We start from the raw sequence: 19,749 nt of genomic DNA, 5'->3' as shown, positions 1-19,749 counted from the left end.
ACAAATGGAGATGGAGAATATGACAAGAAGCTGAGGGTAATTTTTACAATGTGGTTATAATTTATATTCTATCACCAGTTACTGAGTAAAAATGAGTAGTTTCTCATGGAAGTCTTTAATAATAAAAAGTTGTTTCCATTCCATAGACCACAATAATTAGCACAGCACTCACTGAAAGATGACTCACACTGTATTTAGTAAATTGTAATGTTAAAAGGAGTTAGCTCCTATTGAACACAAAGACATGGCCCTTGCCTTCATGGAGCACATATATACACATGCACGCACACACCCACACCATTAGATTATTTTCTTCTAAGGCAATAATCTTATTTCTGTTGTAACTACTATTATAAAGTTTATTGCTATTGTTATAAAGCCAATTCATACCAAAGTAGAAGGTAATAGGAGAGAACATGTGAATAAAAGCATGGCTTTTGAATTAATACTTTGGCTTAGAATTCTGGCAAATTCTGCTTTTAGCTTTTTTCCCCTTTAACTGATCTCCCACCTTGCTCCCCCCAATAATGTCAATTAGCTAACTATCTCAGTGCACGTTTATCATTGTAAAAACGAAATCTGTAAACAGAACTTAAAATGAGCATGGTGATTATCACACCATACCTGTACAAGTCTGCTTCTGGTTGCTGACATTCTATCACAGCTATAAGAGTGTCCAAATTGGCAACTGTTTGTAATACTGCTGTTTCTGGAACTGCCACATGGGTCTGAAAAAAAGAAAAATTAAATCGCACAGTTTCGAGATCTACATGGGACTTTAGATAACATTTATTTCCAACCACTTTTACATATGAAATCACAGGATTCTGTAGCTGAGATCACTTAGCTAGATGGCAGAAGAGAAAGAAGAATGTAAAATAACAAGTAGTAAAGGGAGCTACTGTGATTACCTGTCTACAGAGGACATTTGCATACTAGGAAATTAAGTCTGTGTTAACAGTCATTACTGCTCTAAGTTTATTATAAAAAATTTAATAGGGGGAAAAAAGTGAATCAAATAAAATCCTTGATTGTATTAATACTTTGAAAATTGAGAAAAATGTAAATGTGTCCTGTATCTAAAAAAGCACCAATGTATTAGAAGATTATTTTTTTCCTAAAAACACTTTTTGCTTTTCTTAAACTTGACTAAATTATGTGAGGCTATCCTTGAAGTAAATGTATAATAACATTATTTCTTTAAAATAAAACTTAAGTTTTAAAAAGTTTCAGTAATTTAAAACATTTCTCCTTTATCAGGTCAAACTTTTATTACCTTAACCAAAGGAAAATATTACTATAATCCAAAGACATTTTGTTCACCAAGAGCGACACTCAAACATAAGCATGTACAAACCTTCAGGTTAGTTTCTCCATCCAAGCTAGCAGTTGTAACGTGACAAGAACCATCAAGTCGATCTGAGGACAGAAGCACCAAATCTGCAGGGAAAATTTCATCTTTGGCTACTCGAACAATATCACCCACCTATGAAGAATTTTGGGGAAAAGTGGATATACAGATTTTACAAGGCAAGGACTTAATTTTATTGAGTTCTAAACAAGTGGTCTATCATAATATTTTAATGTAGGAAAGCAGACTTTTAACTAAAACATAATCAGAGAATTTGTGATTTCAAAATATAATTGATTTCTATTATTTACTAAGTGCATACCCGAATGTTTTTTGATCTAGTTTTTACAAGGCCACCACTTCGAACAACATAAACAGGAGCTCCATTTACTTCATTATCTGAGTTATGTCTTAACCAATCTTCATATCCCTGTAAACATCAAAAGAATAAAAAATGCTCCTCTTAGTATTAGAAGATACTTTTTATCAAACGAGAAAAAGAAACATAAAAATTTCCCCAAAACATTTCATTCATTAGAATTATGTTAGGCTACTTTGACTCAGGTATTTGACATTCATCACTACTAAAAACACTGTTTTCTCTTGGTTTTCATCACATACATGTTCCTGGTTTTCACACTATCTCTCTAATTACTCCTCCTCAGTTTCCTTATGGGAGGCTCCTTCTATGTTACTTCAATGGGCCTTTTTTTCACCGTTCACTTTCTCACTACCAGATTTCTTCTATCCCTGTGTCTTCAAAAAGTTCTGAAATTTAGGGACTTCCCCAGTGGTGCAGTGGTTAAGAATCTGCCTGCCAATGCAGGGGACATGGGTTCGATCCCTGGTCTGGGGAGATCCCACATGCCGCGGAGCAACTAAGCCCGTGTGCCACAACTACTAAGCCTGCGCTCTAGAGCCCGCGAGCCACAACTACTGAGCCCATGAGCCACAACTACTGAAGCCTGTGCACCTAGAGCCTGTGCTCTGCAACAAGAGAAGTCACCTCAATGAGAAGCCCACACACTGTAACGAAGAGTAGCCCCCGCTCGCCGCAACTAGAGAAAGCCCGTGCACAGCAACAAAGACCCAACGCAGCCAAAAATAAATAAATAAAAATAAATAAATTTATATAAAAAAGGGAAACATAAGCATTTCACAAAGAATCCTTTGATTAAATGTTAAAGAGTGGCAATTTTTTTAAAAATGTATTTATTTATTTTTTATTTGCTTGCACTGAGTCTTAGTTGCAGCAGGAGGGCTCCTTAGTTGCAGCATGCATGTGGGATCTAGTTCCCTGACCAGGGATCAAACCCAGGGCCCCTGCATTGGGAGCGTGGAGCCTTATCCACTGGAAAAGACTTATGTTATTTTAGAGATAATTCAAGAACTCAGAGGTATAGCACAAGTATAGATAATGGAATGATATCTAAGAGGTAACATTAAGTGATAAAAGTAAGGTACAGAATGTGTTGTAGCCTATGCTATCATTTGTGAAAAATATACGCTTACTAATGTGAACACTTGGTATAGATACCTGGACTAATGTACAAATAATGGCTCCCTCGGGGGAGGAGAACTAGGAGACTAAGGGATAGGAGCATAAGAGACTTTTACTATATGTTATTTTATTTATTTATTTAAATATTTATTTGGTCTACAATAGCCAGGACATGGAAGCAACCTAAGTGTCCATCAACAGATGAATGGATAAAGAAGATGTGGCACATATATACAATGGAATATTACTTAACCATAAAAAAATGAGTTATTGGTAGTGAGGTGGATGGACCTAGAGTCTGCGATACAGAGTGAAGTAAGTCAGAAAGAGAAAAACAAATACTGTATGCTACATACATATGGAATCTAAAAAAAGAAAAAAAAAAGGTTCTGAAGAACCTAGGGGCAGGACAGGAATAAAGACCCAGATGTAGAGAATGGACTTGAGGACACGGGGAGGGGGAAGGGTAAGCTGGGACGAAGTGAGAGAGTGGCATGGACATATGTACACTACCAGAAGTAAAAAGCAGCTCGGTGCTTTGTGACCACCTAGAGTAGAGGGGTGGGATAGGGAGGGTGGGAGGGAGGGAGAAGCAAGAGGGAGGAGATATGGGGATATATGTATATGTATAGTTGATTCACTTCGTTATAAAGCAGAAACCAACACACCATTGTAAAGCAATTATACTCCAATACAGATGTCAAAAAAAAAATTATTTGGCTGTGCTGGGTCTTAGTTGCGGCATGCGGGATCTTTGTTGCAGCATGCAGGATCTTTAGTTGTGGCATGTGGGATCTAGTCCCCTGACCAGGGACTGAACCCAGGCCCCCTGCATTGGGTGCACACAGTCTTAACTGCTGGACCACCAGGGAAGTCCCTATATGTTATTTTATACTGTTTCCATTTTTTAAAAATATGTGCATCTATTACCTAAAAATATTATAACATTATAAAATATAAAACAAATACTAAAGATTGCTCTAAAGGTCTATGTTTTTCAGGGAGAATCCTTTTGGGAAAGCATTTTTAAGACACAAATTATGTTGGCTCAATTTAAGATGTGGTATGTCAATTTTAGAGAAATTTAATTGAGAGTCAAAATACCTTTCCTGAAACTGTCAAAAAGCATACTTTTATAGTCAGATGACATCAATAAAGCAATAATTTTAAAATTATCTTTTTGTGAAGTTATCATTCCATTTACTTCCATTGACAAATTTAAACTAAAATAAATATGTATTAGAAATCTTTGGCTTACAAGTACAAATGAAAAAGTATCATTACATACAATCTATGATATAAAATAGACTGCTTTTTCACAAGAGCAGTCATAAGCAGATTTATTTAGGGTTTTATTTTTTATATTGATTTTTAAAAAATTTGTTTTGTTTTGCTTTGTTTTTAGCAGTTACACAGCGATTTTATAGTGCAGGGATTTCAAGTGTTAACATAATTCCTGATTTTTCAATTGAAAACTCTAGAGACAACTTCTTGATGTTTCCTACCCTGGAAAATGTTGTTGCTTCCCTTGATTCTTCAGACTCTTTTGTTCTTCTTTTTACATTCTTAATTACCTTTCATATCTTGCTTACTATTATTCTTTTGTGTAGATACATTTGTCTCCCCAAATCCAAATATATATCGGCAACAACTCTAAACAGCTGGGGAGGCATACAGTTAAAATCTTTTTAAACACAAGTTCACAAACTATAATTCATCCTACATGTCACTGCCAGATTAAGCTTTCCAAAACACTGTTTTAATTCACTATCCTGTTCAAACTCCTCCTGATAACTCTCAAAGAGTCTTCCAGCCTCTTTAATTTAGTACCAACATCCATTTGCAGTATGTTATCTTTTAGTACGTTCCTACACAGGGTCAAACATTAGTCAGATATGTCATTCCCTAAAATAGGTCTTGCCTGTTCTTCCATTTAAGCCTTTGCTCAAGTTGTTTGTTTCTCTCACCTTCTTTACCAACTATCATTTTATCCATATTCCAAAGTCTCATCTCTAATAATATTTCTTCCATGAAGCCTTCCTTGATTATTCAGATGAAGTGTTCCACCCTTTCTCTGAATACCTACAGCTCACTGGCTCTTTCTATGATCTTATTAAACTATAATTATTTTTGAATTTGGTCTTACCTTCTCTACTTCATACGTTTTAAGCTCATACAGGACAAAGATTATGATATTTACCAGAGCACTATATCTTGCATTACACAACTAAAGAGAAGACAATTTGCAAATATAGTTGGAAGAAGTTAAAAAAAAAAAACTAACAACTTCATTCATGTTAAAGTATAAACCAGGGCAAGAAGTATTACAACATTTAACATTGCCTTAAAAATATTGAAGAGATTCATTCATTCATTTATTCACCTATCAAACAAATATTTATTGAAGGCCAAATATGTGCACAACCTTGTTCTGGTCACTGGTAATAAACTAGTAATATAAAACAAAGTCTCTGCCCTCACAGAACGAAACATTCAAATGAACACGACAGACAAACTAATAAACAAGCATTTATTCAACAGAACGATAGGTAGGCAAAAATGATATGAAGCAAAAAGACCAGAGCAGGAAAGGAGAGAGTGACACAGAGGTCAGGAAAAGCCTAAGATCTCCAAGTGGAAACAGCTGTATTTCCAAGCACAAAGAGTTGTATAAGTGTGACTGGAGTTCAGAGCATAGTTTCAGGATACATGTAAATTTGAGACCCATCAACATATAAATGGTACCTTAAGCCACTAGATTGGAAGAAATCACCAAAAAGGAAACCATATATAGAAAAGAGGTCCAAGGGACAAATGTGTGTTACTCTGATGAAATAAATGACATCTACAAAGCCCAGTAAATACGTAATTGCATTAAGTGATGTAGATGCTTACTGACTTACACGAATTCTCATCTCCAACAGAACACTGAATATAGGGAAATCAAACTTAGAATAGTAGCATGATATTCTGACACACTAGATAAATAATGTAACTGTTAATCTACAGACTCCCCTTACCCTTATCACGTAAGTAATAGTAAATATACTACATCTCAGAATTATAAAATGTTTTCCAATTTTGTTTCCATGTCAATTCACATCTTATCCCTAAATCTTATACAATGAATATGTATCATACTGGCACAAGAAAATTCAAATTAACTCCCTTTCAGGAGGAAGGGTTCAGTTCTGTGTAACTGAGCCTCTGGCCCAATATCTTCTCAAAGATATTTTGAGAAATGGTAGTATATAAACATGACATTTCTAGGAATTTTTAAACTTCTTACTTGTCATGTTTATCCAATAATACTGTTTTTCTATACCTACATTTTAATATCAATTCAAGATCTGGTTGAAGCTATTTCCCCTAGAGTACTACTTTACATAAAAATCGACCTCACCAGAGGAAGTTGTAAAAAGTAGGAAAGCACTATATAATTTTTATTCAGAAATGTTCGGGCCAGAAGTACATGTTCCACTCCTTATAAACATATCCCCTTTGAACTGTATTTCCTTTAAATAAGACCAAACTCTACAAAGGTGATTATAATAATTAATCTGTTACATATATGAATTGGTTTGTACATATAAAATGCTTGTTTTTGGATGCTTCCTAGGTGTATCAAAGGAACGACATATTTTAACAATTGTAATCATCCCATCAGTCACCAGGTACCTGATAAAGATGGCTTAACTCAGTTTAATTTTACCATAGGCAGAATCAAATAAATTTCTTATGAAAATTATTTTGACAACAATAAATCTTACTTTGGAGTGGAAATATTAAGCAACTTCTGAATGACTTGGGAGAAAAAAACAATACAAACTATTTCATACCTGCTTTATGGCAGTTACTGTTATCACAAAGAATAACGGAAGTCCACTGGTAATTGGACTGGTAGGTGTATCAATCATAAGCTGGATTAAAAAACAGAGAAGGCAGAGTATATTTTATATTGTACACATCACACTATTAACATCTAGAATCTCATAATTATTGACAAATCTGATAACATTATATAAAACCTGTATCATGGTCCAGATGAAAAAATAACATGAGAGAGAGACTACGCAGTGAGTGTAGTTTAGTTCACAGTTTCACAAGTTCACTTTGATGGCTTTTATATGGGGTTAGTAGAATATCTAAATCTATTGCATACCCACAAATACTGCTAGGGTGGACTCAGTCTCTGCTTTCTTAACACAGAGTACTTAAGGTCTTCCTCGGTATTTGCCTTGGAGGGGAGCTATAGCTGCTCAGAATCTCATTTCACATTTCTTTGCCCATCCTGAGAAATGCTGTAAAGTCTGTCAGTTTTTACCCTGGGATCCAGAATAAACTCACCACTTAGGGAAAGAGAACAAGAAATGGGACTAGGGAAAGGGTTTCTTTCTACAAGTGATTTTGTTACACCTAGTGGAGCCAGAAGGGTACAACTTGGAAAATGCTGCTGCAATTATCTAAATCATACAACTGAGGTTTCAATAAACTGCTGGAAAGTAAATATTTGCAGTAATTATATTTGGTTATTTAGAACATGGGTCTAATGATGTATTAACATTCCTTTACTCTGGGTAGGCCAATTAAATTTGTTCTACTCCACACACAAGCTGAATTCCTGATCTTAGCTAGTAATTTCACAAATGCATGTTACATGGACATACTAAGTTTAAATTTCTCATTTTTCCAACTAAACCAAGCTGAAGTTCTGTTGATGAAAAAAAATCAGAAGTTCCTTTTCTGTTCATGAAGCAAAGCAATTAAATAAAAAAGTTTCCTCAAGCTTTACAGTGACTACTTCACAAGTTTTTTTCTTTTGAAAGCCCAGGTTCTATGGAGAGAAAAGTTCAGAGTTTATACAAAAATTCAATGCCACACTGGAGGAGACTGCCAAGGTATTATCAGAAAAGAATAACCTCTTTAAAAGAAAATGACACTTATTTTAAATCTTGATTTATACTCAAGTTTCATAAGCTGTTCTCTTGATATTTTGACATTAGGAAAAAAAGCACAATGTGAAAATCAAGAAACTGTCAAACAGCTTATAATGAACATAGATTTAGGTTAAGAAAATAGTCTCCTGGAGAAAAATCAATATTCACGGAGATTCTTAAAAATTATAATTAAAAAAAAATTTAAATAAAAGTAAAATTTCAATTAAAAAAAAGAAAAGCCAAAGAAAGATTTACTTTGTACAAAGATGGTTCCATAGGCAGAAATGTGCCAAAAACATGTGCTGTATATTAAAAGCCAAAATATTTATGTCCGAGGCAGAACATCTGAAAGGATGATGTTATTTTCTTGGCTTTGATTATGATTATCAGCACCATAGCAATCAGTGATAAAACAAAATACAATTAATCTTAAAATTCACTGGCTATTTTTCAGACATCTTGATGCGGTTTAAATCATTGTATTCAGTGAATACAATGGGGAAGCTCTGCAAAAAAAAAAAATGGTCCCACAGTCAAATGATTTAGAATGCAATATAACTTTTCCCTGAAGATATATTTTTAGAACCCATGTCTATAAACTTAACAATTTATGAAGTGATAAAGCTTACCTGAACCAAAAATATAATAAGAAAATAAAAGTTTGCCACTCTTCTGAATTGTTCAAATAAATTTTTTGGAACAAAATTCCACACAGTATACTAAAAAAAAAAAAAGGAAAAAAAAAGAAAAAAAAAGATCAATAAGTTAATATTTTAAAATAATATATACTATATACATATAATAACAAGAAAAGTAGTATCAGATTTACTAAGCCCTTAGACAAATTCATGTAACTCTCAATGCTACAAAAACTATCTGGTTTTTAGAGTTTCAGGGCTTTTATTTCTATTTTTTTTCTGTCTTTTACTATTTATTGGCAATTTTAGTATAATTTTTAAAAATGAGATAAACTGGAACCCATTAATTTTGCTATTAAATTCTTGGTTTTTTAGAAGTTGGAGATGGCAGATCTAGAATAATACTTTAATAACTGATTTTGGATTTTGGTTACACAAGACTGAACCTAATGCTGAAGATGAATTAAGAGTTGATAGAAATGCTAACACTGGATTCAATTTATTTTAAATTTTATTAAATTTATATATTATATTTATTTATTTATTTTATATTTTATTTATTCAGAAACAGAGGAAATGGTATAATTTTTCAGTTATTCCATTAAGCATGGGATATGGAAAAATAACCTAGAATGTGAAAAAGATTAAAAATTACTTTAGGTAAGTGATCACTGGTATAACCATCAAGAAAATCTCATAAAGGATATGAAAATCTGTCACAATGTCAATTTTTAAAGACAGTAGAGTATAATGGCTATGAACATAGATGGTAAAGGGTTAAACTGCTGTGGCCTAAATCCTAATCCAAGGTCATTTAGTGACCCTGGACCTAATCTCTTTGTACCTCACTTTGTGCCTCTATAAAATGAGGACAATAATAACAATCATACTGTATAGGGTTGTTACAAAAATTAAATGAGCTAATATATTTATGAAGCACTTACAACAGACCCTGGCTCATATTAACTGCTGTGTGTCTGCTGTTGTATTATTCATCAGTTTATAAGCCTATAATGCTATATTATGGGGGCAGGGTAATATCGTACAAATTTTAGTTGTGCCACTCACTATTCACAACACAACTTTATGCATGAAACAGGGAAACACTTCACAGCACTGTTACTTTACCCTCTATCCATTCTCTCAGTAGAATGTAAGATCCCTAGAGACATTGTTTTATTTACTGCTCTATCGCAATTACACTAGAGCACACAGAGATAAAAACTTTAGCAGAATAAATATATAAATATGGTTGGAAAAAGAATTTTTTTTCCAGATAACTCTCCTGATGTCAGGCAATAACCATTGGTCAATTCAACTATTGACCAATAACCACTGGTCAATTCAACCACTGACCAATTCAAGATTTTCTCTGGTGCAATGGAAGATGGTTCTAATTTCTGAATTTTGGTATGTCAGAAATTTGCTTCTTAATCAGTTTTTTCCTTTTCTTTTTTTTCTTGGCTGCGCTGTGCGGCTTGCAGGATCTTAGGTCCCTGACTAGGATTGAACCCGCGCCCTCGGCAGTAAGAGAGGAATCCTAACCACTGGACCACCAGGGAATTCTCTTAATTAGTTTTTTGAGACCTCAAACATCCTTTCACATATGAACAATTTTATAAATATGGTTAGGTTCCCAGAAGAGCCCACAAAAGCCTATTTGACCCAAGGGTATATAAAGAATAGTACAATGCCTAACACCTTCCTTTCTTGGGTGAAATTATATTTTCAGTTCTAATCTGGGATACCTGAAACATATTTACCTGTGGTAGTAGTAGCACCAGTGGCTCTAGAATCTGGGATTGGTAACTATATTCAAGGCTCTAGAGAGAAGAGAGGTAGAGAATTCCTGGAACCAGAAGAAGTCAGTGCTCAATGTGTGCATATGAGGTGGTAATTCTGGGTCAAACCATCGGCAGTTGATCTTCACTGGGGTAAAAAGGCAGTTGTCCTTACAGGGATCATAGTATTTCCATGCAACTTCCTCAGCACCAGATCAAGTGTATAAAACTTTATAGGAATTAACTTGATGATGTTCTATGTTTACATCAATCTATATAATAGTGACAATATATTTTATCTTTCAGAATCTTGAAAAGAGCAACTATATAAGTTGGTAATAAAGTAAATTAATTGGTTTCAGGATGCTCTCTTTGACTAGCTCAATAATACAATGGAAAAAGTGAGAAATAAAAATTTCTTAAGAAAGCTGGCTTACAAATGTTAGGAATTATTATTTTCGGGTTTTCTGAAATACAAACATTAATAGATTGAATGAGTCTAAATTCTGCATTTGTCCTGTCACACACAGAGGAGGCACTCTAGTAGAATAATATTAAGACACATGAAAAAACTTCTAAGAAAAATAATTCATTATGCTTTAAAATTCTTTTAATTATTATGTAATAACAGTCAAGAAAAATGAACTAGAAGTATACCTTCTCTATAGCTATGTATACAACTTTATCATTGACTTTTTTCCTCCTAAGGTCTGACATTAGTAAGAAAACAAAAACATGGTTATAAAATTAAACCTTCTGCAAGGAAAAAAATTTTTTTAACATCTTTACTGGAGTATAATTGCTTTACAATGGTGTGTTAGTTTCTGCTGTATAACAAAGTGAATCAGCTATGCATATACATGTATCCCCATATCCCCTCCCTCTTGTGTTTCCCTCCTAGCCTCCCTATCCCACCCCTCTAGGTGGACACAAAGCATTGAGCTGATCTCCATGTGCTATGCGGCTCCTTCCCATTAGCTATCTATTTTACATTTGGTAGAGTATATATGTCCATGCCACTCTCTCACTTCGTCCCAGCTTACCCTTCCCCCTCCCCGTGTCCACAAGTCCATTCTCTACGTCTGCGTCTTTATTCCTGTCCTGCCCCTAGGTTCTTCAGAACCGTTTTTTTTTTTTTTTTAGATTCCATATATATGTGTTAGCATACGGTATTTGTTTTTCTCTTTCTGACTTACTTCACTCTGTATGACAGACTCTAGGTCCATCCACCTCACTACAAATAACTCAATTTCGTTTCTTTTTATGGCTGAGTAATATTCCACTGGATATATGTGCCACATCTTCTTCGCCCATTCATCTGTCAGTAGACACTTAGGTTGCTTCCATGTCCTGGCTAGTGTAAACAGAGCTGCAATGAACATTGTGGTACATGAGTCTTTTTGAATTATGGTTTTCTCAGGGTATATTGCAAGGAAATTTAAATTTAAGATAAGGAAGTTACTATAGCAAATTAAATTAAAGACATATCATGCATCTACAATGTGTAAGACACTATAAGAGGAACAAAGAGAAGAAGTTTAATTTAAATAGAGGAGATTAAGAACAATGTATCAATAGCTATATTCAAAGATAAAGTAAAAGAAGGAATAGACAAAGAATTCAATGGGAAGGCAATTCAAGAAGTCAATGAGACAGAAAAATTTAATGAAGGAGGTCACATTTGACACAGGCTTTAAGAGAGGAACACTCAGCAGGCTGAAAATAGGGGGCAAACAGAGGGAGAACATTTCAGGAAGGAAAGACAGAATGAACAAAGGCAGCGAGGAGGGAAGTTGATCGTGGCTTTGTGGTATAGAAGATATACATCTGAAAGGAGTTTAGGGAAATAATACAGGAGTAGAAAGGTAGTAAAAAGGGAACAATGAGAAGCCAGCCTCATTTATGGTCAGGAAAAAAAAGACACTGTCTATATAAATATCTACATTCTTGAAATTGTGGTCAAAAACATGAAATATACATTCTCTGCAAAAACATATAATCTACATTTAAAAAACTGCAGTTATCAATACAAAATCATAGCACAGGCACAGTGGTAGGGAAGTTCAACATGAGTTCATGGAATAGCAGGTAATCTGGTTTGGAAGTTTAAAAAAGTGGTAGTGGAATAATAAGGAAGTAATAAGGGAGTAATGAGAAAGACAGTCTCCACGTGTGTGAAAAAAGGGCAATGTTTATTTAAATATCTACATTTTTGAAACTGTGGTCAAAAACATTAAACCTCATACTGCTATATATGAAAAGTCATAGAGATAGTTAATCTCAGAAGTTCTCCAGGACACTCAGCTTCCAGTATTGGCAGACTGTGAACTCCTAGCAGATAAGAATTATGAAAACTAGATTAAAACAAACTATTTAAAATCCTGGAACATGTCCAAAATATCGACAGAAACTGGACGAGAGTTTAATTTCAAAAAAATTACAAATGGAAGGAATAATGATAAACTATGGCTTCTTAGTCTGGAGATAATATCCAACTCTCACAGCTATAGCAGCCAAACAGTGGGGGAAAACTACCCCCTTATCAACAAAATATCACAGAGATTCAGAGTTCAGGGCTAGAAAAGTGGCTGGAAATTGATGGGAAAATACTGATCGCGAAATCATGCAAGGAAAATGACCCAAATTCAGGACATAAACTATCCAAACCTAGGCTGACAGCTAAACTATGCACTAAAAAGGAAATGAACTAATGATACTGATACTTGCAACAACAAGGATGAATCTCAAGAGTACTGTGTTAAGTGAAAAGAAGTCAGACACAAAAGACTCCTACTGTATGACTGTATTTATATGACATTCTGGAAAAGACAAAACTATAGTTAAAGAAAGCAGATCAGCTGCTAGTGCTAAAGGTGAGGAGGAGGGGGACTGGTTACTAACTTTTTGGAGTGACAAATATATTCTGTATTTTGATGATGGCGGTCACATGTTACACATTTGTCAAAACTTATCAAATTATACACTTAAAATTAGTGAATTTTATTGTATATAAATTATACCCAGTGTTTTAAAATTTTTTTTCAAGAAGGACTTTTATTTCTTGCATCACTTACTAAGAACTGTATCATTAATCTGAAGCTCCTCTATTACCACTAGATTCTGATATTTCCCCTTCCTACCCTCTACTTTAGAACCACTGTCCAAAATGAGATGTCAGTAATGGGTGTGTTGCATATGTAAATAATGTAAAGGCTGGAAAAAAGGAACAGGGACAAGGAACCATTGGCCTAAAACAACATCTTCAAGAAAAATGAGATCAGGATTAGAGAGAAAATATTAGTCGCCCTGGAAGAAGCAATACAAAGATGCTTCTTAAGGTGGTCTATTAAGCAATAGCTATGCTCAGAGAGAAACTTACCCTCAGTTTCTGACTCACATCCTCTATAATTGCACTGTCCAATAAGGTTGCCACTAGTCACATGTGGCTAACTGATAATTTTTTAAAAATTAAAATTAAATTAAAAGTTAAGTTCCTCAGTTACATTACCACATTTTAAGGCCTAAACAGCCCTATGTGGCTAATGGCTATCATATTAGACAGCATGGAAAACATTGCCATCATGAGAAGAGTCTATCAGATAGTCTATTTTGAAATTGAAGATTATAGAATAATGCTAAGACATCTTAAAAATGCCATAGGAAAAAATGAAACAAGGAAAAATATGTAAAAGTGAAGTGGTTCCTTGGTACTATAAAATGTTTACAGAAGAATGATAAAACTGGAGGAAGTCAGGCTTTAAAGTCACACAGAACTGAGTTCAAACTCTGATCTCATCCCTGGGTAAGTTATTTCCCTGCACTTCAACTGAAAAAACTGATATAAATTGAGTATAATAACACTTTGTTAAAGCTATCTTAAAGTTGTTTTAAGAATTAAATAATATGAGAAGTACCTAATACAGTGTCTGGCACATGGTATAAATATTAGTTCCTTAGTTTAATTGCAACTAAGGGTAATTTTTTGCATATTGGCTACCTGATACTAGCAACCAGAAACTTTTTATTTTACAGTTCACAATTTTGGTTAAGATAAATCTACCAACCACCGTTTCCTTGAATTTTTAAGGATATAAATACAAACAAATCACCTTTTAAAACAAAATAGTACATAACCCACAGTTTTAGTAATAAAAGTGTTAATTCTTACCTTAGATGAAATGATCCGGTTATCTATAAATTTCTGAGGTGTGTAAAGGCCATACTGAGGAAACCTGTTGGCTATGTAAATAGTTCTTGTGTCACTTTGATGTGGTGGGTCAAAACCCTAAGGCCAAGTAAAAGAAAAATAATGGTCAACAAGGTTAGTTGTTATGATTCTTTACTGCTGGTTCTAGTTAACTGATCATATTACACATATTATTACTGGCCTTGAACTGCATATAGGCTCAATCTATGTAATTATCAGAAGAGTTAAGCCATATTTTTTTTCTTTCAAAGTAAACAGGTACATTTTCTTCAGATATAAACTAGGTAATAACCTCTAGTAATGAAAAACAGTCCATACTCTGTCAGAAATGCTACCACAAGAAGACCTACAGAAGCACTTGAAGACAAGGCTTCTTTCCTTCCCTTTCATTCCTGGGGTTCCTTGCTTTTCTTAGGATAGATTCCTAGCCAGTGGTATGGAAGTCCTGTGTAGCTAAGGCCTAGTCAGCACCTACCATATCTAAGGACAAAGGCTTACATTTTATGTTACACCCAGATCAACTCGGTTTCAAAGGGCTTTGTTCCCCGAGGGCTTAAAATGCATTGGATAGCCCAGATTCATTCCATACAAGCATTTCTTTGCGCTAGTTACATTATCAATCTACTCCCTGAAATACGGATATATGCTATAATTCTGGCCTCAAATTTAGAAGACCCTCAATTAAGGTACATTCAGGAATGATCTCTAGTGGAAAAGTTTGCCCTGGTGACAAGAATACTGATACTTTATTCTACAGCACTGTACTCTTTTCCAGAGTGGCAAGTGAATCTTTAAGACTCCTTGATAGATATCGGCATCCCTGTAAAATTTCCACTAAGCACAGACACACACAAATAGTGGAAATCCCCATATTACCTAGAGGGATGTTTTGTTTAGCACATCAGAATATTAGAAGTGCTACATATGGGTTTCAACTGCTGTTATTCATGGTTTTAAACAATTTATTTTGTGATCTTAGAAACAGCTAGTACAGAACTGTGCAAATTAAATGTATTTGTATACTCCATTAAAAAATGAAGTTTTATTTTATTTGTTTATGCTACTTAAAGTGATGACCACATTTTGTGGATGTGAATGTGCTATTATGTATCTGATTTCAAAATCAGTTTAAGGATAAAATGTGGCACACATGTTTATTTTCCTCATAAATTTTCTTTTAAACATTTCATAATTGTGCCCTGTAATAACTCATGGGAGAAAGAGGGCAGGTTTCAAAATCAGTCAGAACTCACTGCTCTACCTGGAATATCATAATTATTTAAAAGATATATACCATTTATTCAATCAATAACTATTTACTGAGTTTAAGCACTATGTTAAGCCATGAAGGATTATGTGATTTGTTACATACTCGAGCATATCGTAACATGCTCCAACTCAATAAATAAATCAATGAACAAACAGTTTGAATGCTACTGCTGTAGTCTATGGATGTGTTTTTCAAAGATGGTCCACAGAAGTTTGCCTGTAACTTTCATAAAATAACAAAAGGGACACGCAGGTAACGGAAGCATTAGACTCCATGGAGCATATGTATTCTGTATCCACTCTGTAACCATGTTAACATAACACTAAGTCATACCCCATGCATGTAAACTTCTGAGATAAAGAAAAAAAAGTAAACTTGAGGGTTTGAAAGAATATATAAATCTTTAAGATGTCAAGACAACTAAGACTGAGAAGCACTGATATAAAATTTTATTTTATTTTTTGCTAAATCCCATCAAGATTATTACTATGTACATCTAAAGTTAAGAAACAAAAAACAGGGACTTCCCTGGTAGTCCAGAGGTAAAGAATCCGCCTTACAATCCAGGGGACGTGGGTTCACTCCCTGGTCAGGGAACTAAGATCCCTCATGTTGCAGGGCAACTAAGCCCATGTGCCACAACTACTGAGCTTGCACGCCTCAACTAGAGAGCCTGTGTGCCGCAAACTACAGAGCCCACGCGCACTGGAACCCGCATGCCACAACTACAGAGCCCACATACCTTGGAGCTTGTGCGCCACAACCAGAGAAGAAAAAACCCCGCACGGCACAACTAGAGAGAAGCCCGTGCTGCAATGAAGAGCCCGCGCGCCACAACGAAAGATCCAACGCAGCCAAAAATAAATAATAAATCTCTTAAAAAAAAAAGAAACAAAAAACAAAACAAATGCCCTCCCCCAAAATATACTGATGTTTACATTATAACCTCTCATTCATTACTAGAATATACTATATATATAAGTGCGTGCACTATACAGAAGCAAATGCTCATCATTCTCCATCCCTCTCTCCTGGATGGACCAGTGATCACATACTAAAGTTTTGGAACTCCTGAGATTTCTACAATTATTTCAAGGAGATATTTTGAGATGTTCCAAGAATAAAATCAGTTTTAAATTAAACTGAATTTTAAATTCAGCATCGCTATATTCCAAGAAATCATAATTTAAAATAAGATGGCAATACCAAAAGGAGAATAACGATAGTATGTTTTTCCTTATTCCCAAAGATGCTATAACATCCACTTAAGCATTTTGAGTTGTTTTTCCAGTGATTAATTAAAATGACCTTATCCAATCATGTTATAATCAATGGCATGCATATACATGTGGGTGTGTGTATAAAATAGTTAAAATTTATATTTGTGACTGCGGTATAAGTACAGCTAAGTGTCCCTCATGGAAATTAAAGCTATAACTTCAATTCATTAGCATCAACTTCTTTGCCACAAATTCAAGCAGCCATGAACTAACTAAAAAGAACAAAACTGTCCAAAAATGAGAAAAGTGACTTAGGGCAGGTCTGTGAATCTCTGAAATTGTACGCAAATTTGCATATCTGTGCATTAAAAAAAATTTTTTTTAATTTTGGCCACGCCACGCGGCTTGCAGGATCTCAGTTCCCTGACCAGGGACCAGACCTGGGTTACAGCAGTGAAAGCGCCGAATCCTAACCACTAGACCACCAGGGAACTCCCATACATGCATTTTGCTGATGACAGAATAGTCTTCCTCAGATTTTGATGACATAAAGAAAGTTAGAACCACTTATCTAAGGTCTTGCTTTTATAATCAGTTCCCCACCTCAATATTCCATATTTTAAAAATGACACAGAGAATTGTTGTTTCAATAACACCTCTACTTTGTTTAACAGGAATCAAAACAAACAGATTTTATCAAAATTAATTGTATAACTATACCACTAATGTGAAGTTCAAGTATAGTTTCATGCTATTTCTAACAAGCATTACCAGCAATTCTATGCTACTGTACAATCCGAACTCCCTAATCACTAGGCTACGGCTACACATCAGGGTTCAGAAACCTCTGGTATGTATTACGCTTTCAGCCCAGACTACCCATTCACACCCTGAACCCCTGGATGGCTTGCTCCTTTCTTCTATGGTTTCATCTTGTCCTGGATAAAGGAACTGAGATAGATTAATGCTATTCTAGCCACCCTGGTTTTGTTTTTACTTTTTAACATTTATTTATTTGGCTGTACCAGGTCTTAGCTGCAGCACGCAGGATCTTTAGTTGTGGCACACAAACTCTTAGCTGCAGCATGTGGGATCTAGTTCCCTGACTGGAGATTAAACCTGGACCCCCTGCATTGGGAGCACAGAGTCTTAGCCACTGGACGACCAGGGAAGTCCCCACCCTGATTTTATTTTAATGCCTGCTAAAAAGTACAGCTGACCCTTGAACAACTCGAGGGTTAGAGGAGTCGACCCTCCACACAGTCAAAACTCTGAGGATAACTTCAGAGTTGGCCCTCTGCATCCTCAGATTCAGCCCTATAGTACTGTAGTATTTACTATTGAAAAATCCACATATAAGGGGACCTGCACAGTTCAAACCCCTGTTGTTCAAGGGTCAACTGTATAGGCTTTTGGAAGCACACAAATTTAAACTATTTAAAAATAACAACTCTCATTAACTCTAAAAAAGTATGAAATTAAAAACCTCTTTTCTGTGTGGATTTATGAGCATATGTAAAAACCACAGGTACTTTTAAAAAAAGTGGATTAGGGCTTCCCTGGTGGCGCAGTGGTTGGGAGTCTGCCTGCCAATGTGGGAGACATGGGTTCCAGCCCTGGTCTGGGAGGATCTCACATGCCGCAGAACAACTAGGCCCATGCGTGACAGCTGCTGGACGTGTGCTCTGGAGCCCATGAGCCACAACTACTGAAGCCCGCGTGCCTGGAGCCCATGCCCCGCAGCAAGAGAAGTCACCGCAATGAGAGGACAGCGCGCCATGGCGGGGAATTGGCCCCCGCTCACTGCAACTAGCGAAAGCCCAAGCGCAGCAACGAAGACCCAATGCAGCCAAAAATAAATACATAAATTAAATTTTTTAAAAAAGTGGATGAGCATTTAAGGTGGAAAAAAAATCCCATGATGGCATTCAAGGAAAGAACTGAAAACACATGGGACTGATTTGAAAAAGACTCCTTTTGTAACAGTAAACTGATGAAACCTAGGGAAACCAAACCAGAAAACAGCTTATAATTTTTAGATGTTGGTCTCTGGCACAAAGCAGTACTTAGAAATGACTCATAACATTTTATATTTTCATACCAAATATACCAGTCTCTGTACTATTCTTAAAATCCCAAAGATTTTATGAAAAATACAAGCATTACAAATAAGAGCTAAGAAGAAACTAAAACTACAGTCCTATAATTAAATATTGTCACACTTCTTTAACATAACTAAGAAAACATTTTTAGAGTTCAGTGATTAAAGTAAATTTGTACATTTAATCATTCCTATGTGTGATCTATTTCCTCCATAATAGAAAAAAGCTACAAAACAAACCAAAAACCATGAAAAACAACATAAAAAGAAGCATTCAAAATTGCAATGGCACTGTTATTAAAATAAATGAACAGAAGCTTTATTTCGGTCACACACTTTCTATGACACAAAGTGATTTTTGTTGGCTACGTGTTCCAATGTACACAATACTTCTGGGGAAGAATGATTTAACGTATTTTACCAAATCTACAAACTTAATTGTGAATTACTGTTTCCTGGATATAGACTTTGAATAAAATACATCTATACGAAGGTATTATAAGGACAAGATAATTTTACACTGTTAAGAGACCAAAGCAAGGTGAGAGGGAATAACTTAAAATGTCCATGATCTAAACACAATTTAATTTTAACTTTTTGTATCATGTTACATAATTTTCATTTTAGGATTTAAGGTAGTTTGCCATCTATCGGACCAGTCTGGGCTTCCAAGAACTCTGGCTTACTGCAGAGGTGGGTTGGAACTGGCTTTCCAGTTACAGGGTTCAAAATTCAGAGTGATC

General features: G+C 35.1%; 1 protein-coding gene across 3 annotated transcripts in view; it reads right to left on the bottom strand.

Annotated features, from left to right (window-relative positions):
* Positions 1–19,749, bottom strand: part of ATP11B (ATPase phospholipid transporting 11B (putative)) — a 118,984-nt gene that overhangs the window by 80,569 nt on the left and 18,666 nt on the right. For 2 of the 3 annotated variants that reach the window (XM_060099187.1, XM_060099188.1), the window contains exons 2-7: positions 14,377–14,493; positions 8,419–8,508; positions 6,692–6,772; positions 1,674–1,781; positions 1,358–1,486; positions 625–728 (exon numbers count right to left, since the gene is read on the bottom strand). In XM_060099187.1, the coding sequence (XP_059955170.1) occupies positions 625–728; positions 1,358–1,486; positions 1,674–1,781; positions 6,692–6,772; positions 8,419–8,508; positions 14,377–14,493 (629 nt within the window). The remainder of the gene's footprint in view (positions 1–624; positions 729–1,357; positions 1,487–1,673; positions 1,782–6,691; positions 6,773–8,418; positions 8,509–14,376; positions 14,494–19,749) is intronic. The other variant, XM_060099189.1, reaches the window with a different exon arrangement.

This window comes from Mesoplodon densirostris, chromosome 5 (assembly GCF_025265405.1).
Source record: "Mesoplodon densirostris isolate mMesDen1 chromosome 5, mMesDen1 primary haplotype, whole genome shotgun sequence".
NCBI classification, from domain to species: domain Eukaryota; kingdom Metazoa; phylum Chordata; class Mammalia; order Artiodactyla; family Ziphiidae; genus Mesoplodon; species Mesoplodon densirostris.
This window is presented reverse-complemented; position numbering and strand designations above follow the sequence as displayed.